The sequence below is a fragment of the Humulus lupulus genome, chromosome 5, assembly GCF_963169125.1.
Source record: "Humulus lupulus chromosome 5, drHumLupu1.1, whole genome shotgun sequence".
In the NCBI taxonomy this organism is placed as follows: Eukaryota; Viridiplantae; Streptophyta; class Magnoliopsida; order Rosales; family Cannabaceae; genus Humulus; species Humulus lupulus.
This window is the reverse complement of record NC_084797.1, coordinates 145,838,583-145,857,656: the sequence shown is the minus strand read 5'-3', so window position 1 is coordinate 145,857,656 and position 19,074 is coordinate 145,838,583. Positions and strand designations below refer to the sequence as shown.

At 41.2% G+C, this 19,074-nt stretch overlaps 1 protein-coding gene across 1 annotated transcript in view; it reads right to left on the bottom strand.

Moving 5' to 3' along the window:
• The window catches only part of LOC133779564 (uncharacterized), a 44,982-nt gene extending 29,046 nt beyond the window's left edge, over positions 1-15,936 (bottom strand). The window contains exon 1 of the mRNA XM_062219512.1: positions 15,716-15,936. Within this exon, the coding sequence (XP_062075496.1) occupies positions 15,716-15,936 (221 nt within the window). The remainder of the gene's footprint in view (positions 1-15,715) is intronic.
• Positions 15,937-19,074: the final 3,138 nt, after the last annotated feature.

The window sequence follows — 19,074 nt, the reverse complement described above, 5'->3', positions numbered from 1 at the left end:
CAATCAATGTCAATATATAGAGCACTCAACATGCTTCATCAATAACCATGCATGTCACATATTGGGTGCAGTTTTTATACCTCTAGTTTGAGCGAGAAATAATAAAAGAATGACCTTTGAGAACGATCAGTCCTTAAGTTCCTTAGCAGTCACCTAGTCATAACCAATATGAAATCCCATCAATATAAATAAATAATAAAAGGGTTTATAATCTAAAATCTCACTCCCGGAGCCTTGAATCATACTAAAATGGTCAGTAGATTCGATCTCGAGCCTTAGGAAATGAAACCCCGAGCCTAAACCTTGAAAAAATCCTCTCTGGCACAAAAGGAAGGGGTGAGTCGCGACTTGGCCTAGTGAGTCACTGTGCACCCCCAAGATAGAGATCAATCTTTCTAGGGTACCAGGGGTGGGTCGCGACTTAGCCAAGCAAGTTGCAGCGCACCTGCTTCACAGAGCCCACGGGAGGCTCTGACTTGGGTCCAGGTCGCGACTAGACCTAGCGAACCCAGCTCCCCTGCCCATTTCTCAATTTAAACCAGCCCAATCCTTCATCAAATCAACCCAGAAATCATAACCAACCAATACCATAATACATATACTAGTTTATTAGCGAAACCCAAGCTTTAACCCACTCAAAACCACACGAAATAACCACACCAAATAACCACTTCAAATATCAAACCTCAAGCTCAAGAACTAACTTAAAAATAGAGCAAGAAACTAGAAAACATGGCTGAAACCTTACCTTAATCACAGGTTTGAATCCCCTTTAATAGTTGATCATTAGCCTAATACCTCAAGCTTTGATTCCCAAGTTTGAATCCTCAAAGTAAGCTTCAAAATTCAAGCCAAGAAGAAGAAAAGGGATGATCAAGAGAGAGAAGGAAAATAGTCTCTGTTTTGGCTACTTAATTTGTAACGCCCTACTTCCTTAGAGTTGTTACTAAGTGAGTTTAAAATGTGCATTCAACTCACTAATCAAGGTTTTAGGTCAAAAAGTGTAATTAAACTATAAACAGAGTTATAAACATTGAAAATAATTCCATTTACTGAAAATCATAAAGTGTTTGACACTTGGGATCCCAAAATACTGTTTAGAAATATTTACAACATATAAGTACAAACCAAGTCGACTAGACGACAAAATCTAGGTTATTATACAATCATCTCTCAAACCACTGGCTATGGCAGCCAGGCAGGCCAAACATGTACGCGCCGCTTCACGCTCTCCGTACTCATGGTTGGTCAATTTTCCCCTTGCCCTTACCTGCACCACAGAGCACCCGTGAGCCGAAGCCCAGCAAGAAAACCCTCACAAGCAGAAAACATATGCATAACAAACACTATCATATAAACAGGCCATCAATAGGCTAAACACATACGGCCACGCCATCCCAGGCGCTTTACCAAGCCCTGGGTTTACGGTCCACATCGTGAAGATATCTCGGGTATCCCATAGGGTCTCACCCTGGCAACTTGCCCTCCACGTGCTCAACGCTGCTCCCGGCCCCTTGCCGCACTTGGCCTAGCACTCCACGTGCCTAACACCGTTCCTGGCCCCTTGCCGTTCCTGGCCCTTGCCGACCTCGGCCTGCGCCGTTCCCGGCTCTCGCCGAACATTTACACAATTGCATTCATAGCATCATAAAATATATACTAAACATTAATAAATTCAATCCAAGGGCTACACCCCGCAATTCAAACATAAGGGGCTCTGCCCTACATACAAGCTCTATGGGAACAGTGGTTTTCTTACCTGCGTCCTGAGCTCTCCGAGCACCGATATCCCGAGCACAGTCCCCTAACTTGAGCCTCGCCGAAACCCTAGTCACAATGCATTAACAATATTCTTCCATCAAGTTCTAATCCATTAATTAGTCTCAAACCATAATTATAATCTCTGGGGCTTTGAATTTTATCAATCCGGGTGATAAAATCCATCTCGAGCCTAAACTATTGAGTTCCCGAGCCTAAAACCCCTCTAGAACCCAAAAGTACCTTAAGCGTCGCGGCCCCCAGCTCAACCCGAGGCCTTGCCTCAAGATAGCCCACACGCGCCGTGTGGCGTGCTGCCCCTTTGGCACACCCACATGGGGCCATTTTGTAATGAGCATGCCTTGGTGCTTGATCATTAGTCAAGTCTTGCACCAAGCAACCTCATGGGATAGGGTAGTGGCAGTTTTGTAATATTGCATATGTCTCCCAGACAAAAATCATATATGTTCCTGGGAAGACTTTATTTCCCTAGAAGGCTCCTTAGGGGGAGGTGACCTGGTGACTTAGGGAAGCACCATGGCCATCAGCAGATAGGGGCCAAAGCTGTGTACTCCCTTGCCCTATCAAGGCTATATATTAATGAAATAACATTTATCCATACTTGCCCCTGTGTACTTCCTTGTTGCTTATGTGTTACTTGTTTGTTACCTTCGTTGGGCCTTTGTGTGCCACTTGCCTTGTTGTGTGCTTTGTGTTGTGTGGACGTTCCTAGGAATGACTTGCTTTGTGCTTGCTCATACTTCGTTATTGCCCGTTGCATGTCCGAGATGTGTATGTGGCTAACCGCTGAGTTTGTTTGCCTGTAGGTGTGTGTTGTAGGCTGACTTGCTAGCTTGAAGAGTCTGCAAGTGCCGCACGTTCCGTCTAGTTGGAATCCCCAAATAGCCGGCCCGTGACACGCCGCGGCGCGCCTCCAATTTCTGACGCCCCAAGTTCTAAGGTGCTGCAGCTCAGCAAGAACAAAGCTGCGACCCTACCCCTCGAACCCAGAAAACACCCTGTTTTTACCTCAAAAATCAATCCAATTATACCCAAAATCAAGCTAACAATTCCAGGTAATCATCACAAAGGTTCTAGCCCAGTTTCAACATCAAAACTTATCAAAAATCTTCTCCAAAAACTCAGCTAAACACCCATGAAAAGATCAAATTCTACTCACATGCATTTCCTAAGAAAACAGTAGAAATCAACCATAATTCTCAAAGTTAGTGCTTACCCTTGCTGAGTTATGATTCAGAGTTGATCCCCTAAATTCCCAACTTTATTTCCTCAAGCTCCAAGCCCTGCTTTTCTGGTTAGAGTCTCCCAAGCTCTGCTCCAATTCTTAGTTCTTGACTGTTTTCTTTTCCTAGCTTATTTCCTTGAGTTGTCTTAGAGAGTAAAGGTGAGAGAGAATGGAAGTGAGAAGGAAAATTAAATGTCGACTTCTAAGTTTCTAAAATCTTCCTAGGCTTTGTTTTATTTAACTTAAGCTTTAAGGTTACCTCAAGGCTCGGGGTGCCAAAAACGTCCCCGAGGGCAAAATGGTAAATTTCCCCAATATTCCCTCCTAGAAATTCTAACCTCAAATATATCTCCAAATATTTATTTCCATAACCCGATAACCCCATAATACATCTAATACCCAAAATACCCCTCAACTCGCCCTGAGTCGGATTCTCAACCCCATTGTGACTTTCTGGCTAACCACTCTCTAGAACTGTCCCGGATCGTGCTACACATATATATATCACATACATACCATATTTATCACATTTATGCCCTCAGCGGCTAAAATCACAAACATACCCATAATATCCAAACGGGGCCCACATGCATATTTAATTCAACTAAACATGCATTTCTATCACATATTCACATAAATTCACATATTAACATATTAAATCATTTATTGCCCTCCAGGCACGCTAATCAAGGCCCTAAGCCCTATTAGTAAATTTGGGTCGTTACATAATTCCTTCTACAACCAGCCATCCTAGTTTAAATTATATCCCTTGGTCAAAAGACCAAAATGTCCCTATGTTTTTTAATTCCTTAACAGCCACCCAAGGAAAAAAGTGTCATTTCTCAACTATCCCGTTAAATATAATTAATGTCCTACTATTCCCGTTATTCCCAATATTCTCAAGTAACAACTAAATCATACTCGTTCATTCCTGGTAATGTACTAAACATCAAATTACCCCTAGACTTACCCCGAGCCTGAAAATTATTCTCGTTATGACCAAACCGCTAATTTACATTCTAAGATCGTCTCATTTCGAATAGCTCGAAAAAATCCACATTATAATGTGGTCTCATCCATAAATCATAAATATGCACATAAATATACATATATGCCTTCAACGGGCCAAATTACGAAAATGTCCTTCTAATGATAAGTTAACCCACATGCATGCAATTATCATCATATAATCATGCATTTAATCACATAATTGCATAATAAATCAATTAAGGTCCTCCCGACCCCCTAATCCAGATATTAAGCCACATTAGGGAATTCGAGACATTACATGGAAAGTGCTTGAAGACACTTTGGGTGTTCTTGAGGAAAGAGAATGCAAAAGTAAAAAATGAGAATAAGGGTAAAGGTTATTTATACTACGTAGAGTAGGTGAAAGGCCACCATTAAGAAAGAGGTTTTGGAAGCATTGGGAAGCACAGAGCCATCAGTTCCTTCTTGGAACCTGTAAAATCACTATTATTTAATTTTTCATGGAAATAAAAGTACAATGGATTTGACAGGTCAGGGAATACTGGTCGAATAAGCTTATTTAATGTCGGTCACATCATAATAAATTTTAGGGGGCAAATGTTTCCCTAAAAATTAGTGTGGTGACGTGGCACAAGAATGGGACACATGGAAGGCATATGACAGGTCATTAATGAAGGATTGATCGACCCGTGACCAGATAAAAAATGGGGATTTGGTAGGATACTCAAGAATATACTTTTGAATCTCAATACATGAGAGAGTGTTCTTCTCACAATTCAGACAGAAAAAAGTGCTATATTTTTCTCTATTTGCAAATAACGTTTAAAAATGCATATGTTGTCTTTTTCTGATGATGTTATGTTATATTAATATAACAATCAAAAGAAGACCTAACCCTAATCTTATTGGGCCTCTGTGTGGGCTACAACCCATTTGGACTGTGGTTGGCACAAATTGCAGGGTTGTGAGCCCTGTTATATATTATCTCTATAAAATGTTATTTATTTTATGCAGTATACAATTATACCACAAAATTAAATATGATAAAATTAATTTCACAAAATTATCAATATAATTTTATTTGCCATTAAATATTATTTCATAAATAATATTATTTTGTGAGATTAAAAATAATATTTTATTATTTTTAATTAATTCATTTTAATACCAAAATCCTATCTCTATGTTATTGAGCTAGCACGGGGACAATATGGACCCATAGTTCTAAGCTCCAATAATTTAATTAATTTCACTATCTCTTAGTTCCATTAATTAATTTATTAACTATGAATTATTCTACTAGAAATTCATAGTTGAACTCTAAAAACTATAGTCTTATATTATTAGAAGATATAACTATAAAGTCGTTCTTGATTTAGTCATTGGATGAGTTATGACCCTCTACTAGTTATTCATAATTAAAGCTAGGTCTTAATGTCTGTTAATATCTCTAATTATGTCTTTATCAATTAGTTTCATTGATTCTCTAATGAACATTATTCTAGAAATTCAATTATAGAATGAAATTTCGGTTCTCTAACAGAAATTGAGTGCTCAATGTTCAACCCCTAAATCAACATTAAAAGGAACAAATAATATGCTTTCATTTAAGTAAGGAGTAGATTCAATATCTGTGAAGTATGTTTACACCCACTTGTAGTTATATGACTCTAAGATATGAGGAATTCGGTCGTAGGAATATTGAACCTTACCGGATACGTCAACAGTCATAAAAGCACAAATAGGAGTTCACTACTCACTTCAGGATTGAGGTCAATTCTCAAATGACCATCAATTAAAGAATGTTGAACTTCTATACTTTAACGTAGATTATCAAAAGTTCTTTCTTTCATCGTGTCCCAGTCCAATACAATCTATATTGTATACGGTACATCTATCTATTTGCGTCACTACACTTAACAGTCTCGATAAATTACTCTATCTTAAACATAAGATAGACTGTACTCACAATCTTTATAAAATAAATCTCCCACTTTATTTAGCGATTACAGACAATTTTTATATTATTATCTTGAATTAAATCCTCTTGTATATATATATCATTATACATATACTTAATTCAAGACCACATCAATAATATTGGATCTTCATGATAAATGACATGTATAATTAAATACAAATATGAGTGCAAAATATTAACTTTATTTAATTAACAGTAATCGTTCATACATAAATACACTTTAAGGGCATAAATCCCAACACGGAGGACTACCCGATCATTTATATTATCGAAGAGATTCCTCTCGGAGAGGTTAGGCTGTCTTTTTTTATTTTATATTTTAGTAATTAGGCCTACGAGCCATCTTTTGTTGGGGCACAAACAAATTAAATGTCCGAGCCCCCAAGTACAATTGTACATAATTTGTTGAATGGCTTTTCTGCGTTATTTTCTTTTTTGCTTTTCACTTAAACACGTTTTAAGCGTTTAGTAATAATGTAAATTGGACTTAAAAATACATAAGGTTATTCTCAAATTTGTAACATAATGTAGCATCATGAAAAAATTGATCCATTTCGCCTTTTTTTGTCCTCCATGTGTGGGCCTAAGTCTAGGAGACTCAAGCCTTGTGTGCCCGAGTTCATGACACTAGGGACTTGTGGCTGAGTCTTGGTGACTCGTGTCCTAAAAGCCCACAATATTTTTGGCTATTAGGAACTTAGTGTTGCTTTGCGAGTGCTTGGTCCTTGGGAAGTAACTTTGAGTTCTTTACTTTGTGTGCCCAGTCTAAGAGACTTAGGTCTTTTGTGTCCAAGTTTAGGGAACTTGAGACTTGTGTTTGAGTCTAGGAGACTTGAGTCTTGTTTGCTTAAGTTCAAACGACTTAAGACTTGTGCCTGAGTCTAGAAAACTTGAGTCATAGACCATTTACCATTTTTTAGCTCGGGTACTTAGTTTGCTTCGCGGGCACTTGGACCTCGAGAAGTAACTTTAGCTATCCACCCTTAGGTGATTTGGGTTTTGTTCCTACAAGCCTTGTGACACTAGGTTTACTATAGGGCGCTTGTATAGGCTCATCTATCTGAATTCCATAGGCCATCCTCTAGGACAACTCACAGTCCGACCATCAAGGCCTCATACTCAGCTTCGTTGCTTGAGGAGTGAAATCTGAATCTTAGGGCACTGTGACTCCTATGCCACTCGAGGGACACCAAATCAAATCTGCTCCAGCCTCGTTCTCGTTGGAGAACACGTCCACAAATAGCTTCCATATGAACCCAACAAGTTGGGCCTCTTCAAAACTTTCGTGAGTTCCCATTCATTCCACGATAAAGTCCGCTAGTGCTTGTCCCATTATGGTAGTCCTCGAATAGTAAGTGATATCAAACTGACTAAGTTCAATTGTGAATTTAAGGAGTCTCCTGGAAGATTCCAGCTTTTGGAGGACTTGCCTTAAAAGGCTGGTTGGTGAGGACTTTGATGGGATGTGCTTGTAAGTACAGCCTGAGCTTCCGAGAAGGTATCATCAAATAGAATGTCAACTACTCTATGAGTGGGTATCTGGACTCTGCTCCAAGGAGTCTCTTACTCAAATAATAGATGGGATGTTTGGTGCAACCATCCTCGCGCCCCAGGGTTGCACTAGTGACATTTTTTGTGACAGGCATGTAGAGGAGAAGGGGTTCTCTGTCTATGGGCTTGGCCAATATTGGAGGATTCTCCATGTGCACTTTGAGCTATTGGAAATCCTATTCACAATCCTCGAATGGTGTTGAAGAATGGGATTCACTTGTTGGAAGCCTTGGATACAGAGCAGCTGAGAGCTGCTATACGACCAGTCATGCCTTGCACAACTTTGTGCTTCCTTGAGGTCTCGATCAAGACTTTGATCTTCTTGAGGTTTGCTCAATTCCTCGGGCGCTCACAATAAACCCCAATAATCTCACGAAGGCTACCCCATATGTGCACTTTTAGGGATTCAACTTCATCCCAAACTTGCAAAGGAGTGAGAATGCTTCCGCTAAATCCTTCATGTGGTTCGGGGTTGTCCTAGATTTTACCAGCATGTCATCCAAGTATACTTTCATGTTCTGACCAAGTTGGTTATTAAACATTTTGTTCACTAGTTGTAATACCCTGGTTAGCCAAGACTGTTACACTGTGTATTTTAAATAGTGCTTAACTCACTAAGCGAGTAATTAGGCCATAAACGTGCATCTAAGTGTGATTACTGGTCCAAGGTTAAAATTTTCAGTTAAAAGGAATGGATATTTCATTAAAAACATTAAACTGTACATGGGATCCCATAATAACATTTACAAAGTTGTTTACAGTTCCAAAAAGGTCGTTATAATCCAAATGTTACAATCCGCCGAACTAAGCGGCAAAGATAGGGTTTAATCATAGTTCCTCCGAGAAACCTTGGCCGTGGTGGTCAAGCGGTTGCATATGTACACATCGCCACCTAAGCTCTCCAACTCATGGATGGTCCAACGTTCCTTTCCCTTTACCTGCACTTGTGAGGCAAGGCCCAGCAAGAAAACTTAATGCAAGTGCATGAACAATGTATACAGATTTAGATGTATATCTAGAACACCCAATAGTAATAACCCTACTCATGCATGCATACCTATCATATAAATGACTACAGTGTCATATGGGACCGAATTTCCTAAATGAATCATTAACTGAATCATATCGGGACCCATTTCTCATGCACATGACCAATAAGTCACACTGGGGTCTCAGTGCCCTAGGATCTGGGACTAATAAGTCACCATGGGGCCCATTGCCCTATCCTCAATATAACCAGCCTTGAAGCTGGTCTAGTGTACTTGGCACTTCAGTTTTCTATGACCATTGGGTCGAGCAAGCATGTAATGCGCTCCTGATTATATCAAATCATATCGACCAGCGCTCAACGCGCTATTTCTGCCCTTGACTCATAAGTCAATGCTTTACGAACAACGCTCTGTTTTATTGTGTTCCTCGACGAATAAGTCAATGCTTTACGACCAACCTTAGGTGTTGCTCATGTTCTAACTCTGACTGAGAATAAACCAGAATATCGTCGATGAAAACAATAAAATACTGGTCCAGGTAAACCTTGAACACTTTGTTCATCGGATCCATAAAAGCAGCTGGGGCATTAGTCAACCCAAAAGACATAACTAAGAACTCATAATGCCCATATCTGGTACGAAAGGAAGTCTTCGGTATATCTCCCTCCTTGATCCTCAGCTAGTGATAATCAAATCGAAGATCTATCTTTGAGAATACCATCTTACCCTGCAACTGGTCAAACAGATCATCTATCCTTGGCAGAGGATACTTGTTCTTTATTGTTAACTTGTTCAGTTCCTTGTAGTCAATACACATCCTCAGAGAACCATCTTTCTTCTTTACAAATAGGATCGGTGCACCCCATGGTGAGAATTTGGGTCTAATAAAACCCAAGTCTAAAAGCTCTTGCAGATGTACCTTTAGTTCCTTCAATTCTATTGGGGCCATTCTCTAAGGTACCCTATGTTATATTATTTCATATAATATAATATTAGATTAAATAATGTGACAAAATGTGATTTTCCACACCTTGTAACATATTATTGAGAGTCACAAAATTGGACACATGTGTGTGTCCAAATGTCACATATTTTGGAGTTACAAATTTGTAACTCCCAAATATTACCCAATAATGTGTATAATATATGTTACACATTTGAGATTGGATTTCATAAAGCCATATGAGAAATGGCTGATAGAGATGTGATTTTAACTCCCATATTGTGTATGGAAGTTACAAAATCAAGTGGGAATAAATTGGAACGTTTTGGAAAAAATTTGTTGCTGAACTTGACTGAGCGTCGCGGTGCCTAGAACAAGTGCAGCGGCCCTAGTGGCTGAACTTGACTGAGCGCCGCGGCGCCTGGAACATGCGCCGCGGCCCTGGTGGCTGACATCTTCTTTGAATTTCAGTTTTATCCAATTTTGAACGTTTCCAACAGCCAAGTAACTCCCAAATCTCTATTTTAATTCCATAAAACATCCAATTCATCATTGGTAACAACCATGGGGGTTGGTGGAATTTGAAATTCAAAGGGGTATCTCAAACTCTATAAATAGGAGCCTAATGCTCACTTGTATGACACACCATTTTCATCCACAAAGCACTTAGCTGAAAAAATACACCTTGAGGCTTGATAATTCCAGAGAGCTATTTCCTAGAGAGATCCCTTAGTGCTTAGAGAATAGGGGAAAAAAGCTTTTGGACAAAGGTCTTGAACCTTGTTCAAGTTGGTGATCCCCACTACTCTACACTTTGGTTGTGTGAGAGTTTGTGTTTTCATTCTTTTGTTCTTCTTATTTACTTGTATTGTTATAGTATTGAGTTTGTAATCTTCTTCTTCTACATCTTTTTACTTACTTGTATTTTGAGCAATTGAGTTGTAATACTTATTTAATCAATATTATCTTGTCCATTGTATTTTGCATAGAGTTGTATTTGGTTTTTCCATAATTCCATTAAGCAATAATATATATTCTCTAACACCCTAGACACTAGCTCCGTCCATGGTGCCACTTCAATCTCTCTGTGTGGTGGCAACCTTGGTAAATCCTTTGGAAATACATCCAGAAACTCACAGACTAATCTGGTCTCCTCTTGTCCCATTGCCACGACCTGAGTGGTATCTGCCACACTAGCTAAGAATCCTATGCAACCACCTTGCAATAGATCTCTAGCCATCTATACATATATCATCGGTACATGGGTTCTATGCACAGTGCCACAACTACCAAAGGATCCTCACCTTCAGGCTCAAAGGTTACCATTTTCCTACTGCAATCTATGGTTGCCCCATACTTCACCAACCAATCCATGCCCAGAATCATGTCAAAGTCGATCATAACCAACTCTATCAAATCAACTGTCAACTCTCAGCCCTCCACACTCACTGGCAATGATCTGACCCATCTCATGGATACTACTAACTCTCCAGTGGGTAATAACTTCCCAAACCCCACAGCATAATAATCACATGGTCTGCACAATCTATCAATAACTCTACTAGCAACAAAAGAATGTGTAGCACCAGAATAAATCAAAACAGTATGAGGGGTTCCTGCACTAAAATGCTAACCTATGACTACTGAGGGATAAGCCTCAGCTTCTGCTTGAGTCAACGCAGACACTTGAACTAGAGTCAAGTTGCCCGCCTTTCGTGGTTCTTCCTTTCTTTCCTTCGGGGAAACTTTCTTTAGGTGTCCCACTACCCCGCATAAAAAGCAGGCCTTTGCATTTGGTGCACTATGGAAAAGTCCTCCAGCCCTCACTGCTGCCCTGGCGGCCTGTTGAAATACCACGAGGTATCCTATCAGGGCTTGGAGCTGGAAAGGCATCAGGAGCCTTCCTTTTCTGATCACTGGGGACCCCGCCCCTACCTGAACTCATAAATGGGGGTCCTGCCCTTCTAGTATCTCTTCTTGTTGTGTTATCATGCCAGATTTTGTTCTCTGTGCTCTCAGCTGTGAGCGCCGTCTCAAAAACCTGTGCATAGGTAGTCACTCCTGGCACAGTGGTAATACGAACATCCCGGGCTATCATAGGTTGTAGCCCCTAGAGAAACCTCTCCCTTTTGGTCCCATCAGTGGCCACTAGTTGCCCGAAAAACTTTGCCAATCTATCAAATTTCAGGGCATATTCAGTCACTGATGAGTTTTCCTGAAGTAACCTATTGAACTCTTTAGCCTTTGCCGCCCTAATGGCATCATTATAATACTTCTCATGAAACAAAGTTTGAAACTCTTCCCAATCAAGGGCATTAACATTTCTAGTTTGGGATATCACTTCCCACCAAATTCGGGCATCCTCCCGAAACATATACGTGGCACATGCCATCCTCTCGTTACCAGACACCCTCATAAAATCTAGGATGGTGGTAACCATACTCATCCACTGTTCGGCCTTGGCCGAATCTGCACTACCCTCAAAGACTGGAGGGTGTTATTTCCTAAATCTTTTATAAAGAGGTTCCCATTTATTCCCAACCTCTGGCGGCTGCTCAACTGTTGGCACCATCATAGGTGGTGCCTCTGGCAAGATGTTCCCTATAGGAACCTGTTGTTGTCTCACCAGTAGGATTTCTTCTTCCTGCCTCAATACCCTGGCTTGCAAGCCAGCAAGCAACTACTGCCAGTTCTCAGGAGCTGGCTGAGGAGTTTGACCCTGGTCATTATCCTGACCCTGTCTGTCATCTTGGCCCTAACCTTTCTTGCCAATTGATGATTCAATCTGCCTTGGAAGCATACTTCCAAGCTTATACCTTGCTGTAATAATCAATTTGGCCAGTTGGGTAATGATAACTAAACCTCTTGTCGCCTCACGGTCCAAGATCACGGATATAACCATTCACATTCAACAGTCATGCTAATAAGCAGGTTGATTCATGTTCATGTCTGGTGCTAATAAGCACATCTTGATATTCATAATAATTAACAATGCTAATAAGCATTTTCCGGCATACATGTATCTATGACCGCGCTAATGAGTGTGTCTTGACTTACATGTCCATATAACAACGCTAATAAGAAGTTCTTTAGCATTTACAACCAATATCATTGCCAATAAGAAAATTCTATATAAATCATGCAGTAATCAAGGGCCAAGCCCTATTTGTATATCTCATGCTACCCAATAAGACATGTAGATAAAGCATTTATATCCTATTTAAGCAGTTTAGCACATAACATAATAAATAGTTACCGAACCCTGAGTCGAGCTTGTCTTTAGTTGCGAGTGTACATGCCCAACCTATCTACAGGAACCCTTAGCCTTGGCATGCTCTGATACCAAGTTGTAATGCCCTGGTTAACTAAGACTATTACACTGTGTATTTTAAATAGTGCTTAACTCACTAAGCGAGTAATTAAGCCATAAACGTGCATCTAAGTGTGATTACTTGTCCAGGGTTAAAAATTTCGATTAAAAGAAATGGATTTTTCATTAAAACATTAAATTGTATATGGGATCCCATAATAACATTTACAAAGTTGTTTATAGTTCCAAAAAGTCTGTTATAATCCAAAAGTTATAACCTGCTGACCTAAGCGGCCACAATAGGGTTTAACCCTAGTTCCTCCAAGAAACCTTGGTCGTGGTGGTCAAGCAGCCTCATATGTACACATCACCACCTAAGCTCTCCAACTCATGGTTGGTCCAGCTTTCCTTTCCCTTTACCTGCACCACGTAGCACCTATGAGCCAAGGCCCAGCAAGAAAACTTAATGCAGGTGCATGAACAATGTATACAGATTCAGATGTATATCTAGCACACCCAGCAGCAATAACCTTACTCATGCATGCATACTAATCATATAAATGACTACAGTGTCATATGGGCCAAAATGCCGTAAATAAATTATTAACTGAATCATATGAGGACCCATTGCTCAAGCACATGACTAGTAAGTCACACTGGGGTCTCAGTGCCCTAGGATCTGGGACTAATAAGTCACCATGGGGCCCATTTCCCTATCCTTTATATAACCAGCCTTAAAGTTGGTTTAGTGTACTTTGCACTTCAGTTTTCTACGACCATTGGGTCGAACAAGCGTGTAATGTACTTCTGATTAGATCAAATCATATCGACTAGTGCTCAGCGCGCTATAGCCGCCCTTCACTCAACTCTATTGTCGTCCCTAACTAATAAGTCAATGCTTTACGACCAACGCTCAGTGCTATTGCCGTCCTTCACTAATAAGTCAATGATTTTCTCAAGTAAATAATACTAACACGCATTCATCATATAACCAACATCCATATATGGAGCACTCAACATGCTTCATCTATAATCACATGCATAATCATAATCATGCGCATTTACAGGGGCCAATCCCAATCAAAACCATATTCAACATCCGGGCCAAGCCCTAATCGTCTATGTCACATAATGGGTGCAGTTTTCTTACCTCAGGTCCGAGTATAATGAAAAATAAGAACGACCCTCGACCACAATCCTGATCCCGAGCTCCTAGCAATAACCTAGTCACAACCAAGTATAAAATCCCACCAATAATGACTAAATAAAGGATTCCAGACCAAGGGTTGGCCTCCGAGACGTTGAATCCTACTAAATTGGGTAGTAGAATCAACCCCGCGCCCTTAGGTTTGAGTTCCCCCACCCAAAACCTCCGTAAGGCCAACTTTTCCCTTAAGCACCATAGCCCCACACCCCTGAGCTACGGCCCGCCTCCAAACAGAGGCCCTTACCCCATTTTGCCTGCGTCTCGCGCTGCGATGCGCCTATCAGGCGCTGCGGCCCTAATTTCCCATCAGCCAGGTCCTCTTCTTTGTCAAGCTTGGGTCGCGGCCTGAATTGGAACCCAGCCAAAACCATCAAAGCCCGACCTTCAAATAACTTAAAAACTCATCAAAATATAGATTCCAACCTCAAAACTTAAGAAACTTTAGGAAACAGAAACTCAGAAATTCAAAGCGTAAATTACCTTTGATTATGATGTTTCTTGCTAAATCCTCTAGTTAATAAGCTTCTAATCTTTCCTAGAATCGCTATGACTCGATCCTTGCTTGAATCCGAGCCTTAAAACTCGAGTTTCCTTCAAAAATGCAACGAACAGTAAAAAGGGATAAAGGGAGAGAGAGAAAAATTATTTTGAACGTATTTTTCTTTTTGACAAGTTACTTCGAGCTTAAGTAACCACAAGTAAATCCTAATGCTCGAGGTCCCAAAAACGCCCCTGAGGGTAAAATAGTCAAAATTCCCAGATTTTCCTTCTGATCTCACTAACTCCCAATATATCATCAAATATTCATTCCCATTACCCAATAACCCGGTAATGTACTAAATACCCAATATACCCCTTAACTCACACCGAGGCAAATATTGATCTCGTTGTGACTTTCCCACTAGCTTGCTCCCTAGGGTCACCTCGTGCCAAGTAACCCAAATATATCTACATAATAATGTGGTCCCACACATATATCATATGTATGCCAAATATACCCATAACGGGCCAAATTACAAAAATTGCCCTTCTAATAAGAAACATGCTCACATGTTTAATAAATACACCTAAACATGCATATCAAGTCATAAATAATATAACTCACATAATCACATCATTACACGCATAAAAAACACATAAACATGTCATTTCCATAATTTGTCATCTTGGCCCCCTAATTACGGCCCTAAGCCTTATTAGGTAATTTGGTACATTACACTAACCTTTGGTACGTGGCCCCATCATTCTTCAAACCAAAATGCATTACTTTATAGAAATAGACGCCTTTGTCTGTTTGCAAGTTGGTGTGCTGTTGCTCAGCGACATGCGTGGAGATCTGGTTGTATCGTGAATATGCATCCATGAACATGAGGAGCTCATACCCGGAGGTGGCATCCACCATTTAGTCGATCTTCGATAAGGGAAAATAATCATTTGGGCTGGCCTTGTTGAGGTCAGTAAAATCAATTCAAGTACTCCAGGTCTCGTTAGGCTTTGGGACCAAAATTGGGTTTTCCAAACACTTAGGGTATTGGGCCTCACGAATGAACCCGTTCCTGGGGAGCTTATCAACATTCGCCTTCAATTCCTCTGCCCTTGTTGGGTCCATTATCATTTTTTATTGCATCAGGGCAACATTGGGATCTATGTTTAAGGCATGGCAGATGATGTTGGGATCGATTCCCATCATGTCTGCATGATACCAGACGAAGACGTCCTGGTTCTCACGAAAAAACTTACCAAAGCTTCTTGAACCCATCTTTGAGGTTCTTCCCAACCTTTGTCTTCTTGTCTGGGTTTGCTTCATCGAGGATGACTTCTTCAACTTCTTCCATGGGCTTGATAGCCCTATCTTCTCCAACCGTGGGGTCCAAATCATTGGGCTCTCGTTCTTCGAGAATAGCTTGGACCTCCATCTCCTTAAGAGGAGGCTGCTCGGCAATTGCTGCTTCAATCGTCATTACTAGGTGCTTGAGTGACACATTGTAGCATTGGCGGGCCTCTTTCTGGTCCCCGCGGACTACACCTATCCTCGCCTTTATGGGGAACTTCATGCACAAATGGCGAATAGAGGTGGATTCTCCAAACTCCACCAGGGCACAAATGGCCCAACATGGCATTATAAGTGGACAAATAGTCCACCCCCACGAAGGTTCAATATTTAGAGGCTCGATGACGTACTTCTCCAAGTGTCACTGGCAGTTTGATCTGTCTCATGGGAATTAAGCCTTCGCCCGAGAACCCATAAAATGTTGAGGTGCACGGGGACATATCACTTGTCATCAACCCGATCTTCTCGATGGCTGTCTTCAACAGGATGTTCACTGAACTCCCATTATCCACCAAGTTCCTAGCAACCATCTTGTTGGAAATCTCGCTCTCGATTACTAACAGATTGTGGTGGTGGAAATGTACTCTTCGAGCATCATCCTTGGAAAAAGTTATTATTCGGTCTATCTTCCAGGGAATTTGTGCCGGGATTTGGGCCAGTGCTAGCACTTCATCGTCATCATTGAGGGCCCGCGCATACCTGTTCTTCGAGCCTCTCCATGTGCCCCTAGGTGGGATCCTCCATAAATGGTCCCTACTCGTCTGTTGATCAAAGGAGGTTCGTGGGCCATTTCCTGCAGAGCTACTAGCACTTGGCTTTGAGCTTGCGGATGTGCCACCTTTTGAGGTGGGGGCTGAACTTCGGCAGGAGCCTGAGCGGGTCATGCTCCAGCCCTAGCATGTTGGTGGAGATGCCCTAGTTTGATGAGATTCTCTATCTCATCGCGAAGTTTCTTACACGCGTTGGTATGATGTCCAACATCATTGTGAAACCTGCATAACACCATTGAATTTCTTCATTCCCTTTCTCTCTGAATGGGCTAGGCCCTCATGTGGTGAACTAGCTGTTCTGTGGCTGTGAAAATATTTTCTCGAGTATCAACCAGGTTTGTGTACTCAGAATATTAAGGAGTGTATTTCTCCTCGGGAGCGCCAATTCTCTTTGGTTTCTTACTTCCCTTGCCTTTTCTAATGGGTTTACATCTACTCGGGCCCTCGCTAGGTGCAACTAACTGGGCAGGAAAAACTATTCCAACACAAAAAGCAAGCTGAAAAGCACTGAATCTAGTGGGAGTTGTTTCGTATCCGACAGGCGTGGTACTATGGCCAGCTTGTGAGATAGCTGGACTATACTGTGGGGCACTCATTACACTCATTTGCACTAGAGTGTATGGCGAGAATTGGGGACCTAGAACTGTGGCAGCATGGAGTGTAGGAGCTGAAAAGGAAATTGGTCCTTTGAAAGCTCCAATTTGTGCATTCTCCTAATGGATATATTCTTGGGCTCGACGAATAAAGTCATCGAGCATGTGGCATCTGCACCTTTGCAGGCCATCCCGTAGTGGAGAACTTGGTCAGATACCAAATTTTAAGGCCATCAACTATTGGCCATCATTGATCCACTTGGTCCTCGCGACTTCTTCTTTAAAGCGATTTATGTATGCTTTAAGTGTAACGTCCCGATCTACTTATAAGGCTTAGTGCCTTGATTAGTGTGCTAAATGGGCATAATTGGATTTATATATGTGGAATTAATTGAATAAATGTGTGACTACGTGCATCATGATTTATATGGTAATATGAATATATGTGCATGTTTATATGTATTAAATATGCATGTGGGCTCATTCCTGTTAATGAGGGCATATTAGTAATTTTGACCCATTGAGGGTATAATTGCGATTATTGGCTCAAGCCGATTTTAGTGAGCGAATTAGCGGAATAGTCACAATGGGGTTAAATACCCGGCTCGGGGTGAGCCTAGGGGTATTTCGAGAACTTAGTTCATATTTGGGATTTATCGGGTAACGGGTAGTTATTTTGTGATTATTTGGGCACGTCGGGATTAATTGAGAATTTATAGGACTACTTGAGGATTAGCGGGAAATGTGGTAAATGACGGGTTTGCCCTTGGAGGCATTAAAGGGCTAAGGATAAGTCTAGGGGCATTTTGGTCACTCTCTAAGCTTAGGATAGACTTAGGTAATCCTGAGAAACAAGCATAAGTAAAAGGCATTCTCTCAGTTACTCTTTCTCTCCCTCTCTCTCATTCTCTCTCTCTCTCTCTCTTGTTTCTCTCTTCTCTTCTTGGTGCCTTGGTTGGTTTTGATCTTTGGGAAGGAAGAAGCTTGAAAATTTGTGGATTGAAGCTGGGATTGGAGTAGGGAGCGATTCAGGGTCACAATTCATAGCTGGGGTAAGCGTATGGAACACAGTCCAGCCTAAGCGTGCCAGGGTCAGCTATATGACTAGAGGACTCGGCCTAAGGGCACCGAGCCTTAACATCACTAAAATAAATAGAAGTGTCGTTTGCACTTAACTAACTGTATTGAATGTTGAGATTGAATTATGTGTTGGATTGAGCATATTATTACTATCTAGCTCATTTCTTATGTCTTGCTATTGTTTGAATTGAATGATCTGAGTCTAATATTTATATATTGTTGTTCATTTGTGTTTGTGATTTAAGTTTTCTTGTTGGGCATTGGCTCACAGGTGCTATGTGGTGCAAGTAAGGGAAAGGGAAAGCTGAACCAGCCGTGAGTTGGAGAGCCTTATGGGCGGTGTGTACATTTGTAGCTGCTCGACCGCCATGGCGGAGGGATCAACAAGGACTACAACCAACTTAATTTTCGCACTACACCAAACACCCATTACCATAACACATCATTATAATACTATTTAAAAAGAGTTATGGTATATTATCAAATTTTGAGGCGGCAAATAAAATAAAATAGCGCCAATTTCACTTTGACCCATTTCCCATTTCCCTTTGACCCATTTCACGTAGACCTATCTCTCTCGGTCTCTCACTCCCCTTCACGGAAGAAAAATCCTGAGAAGAGGCACATCTCCTCTCTCTCGGATCTCTTTCTCCCACCACACCTTTCTCCTTCCCTCTTTCTCTCTCACCTGTCTTTATGGAGCCCGACCTTCCCTATCATCGGCAAACGGCGCAAATGACAGGGGTTCGTGGGTCTTGTGAAAACGACGGGCTCAGCGTCGTGGGTGGCTCGGTCTCGTGGAGGGGGTGGGTGGCTCGGTCTCAT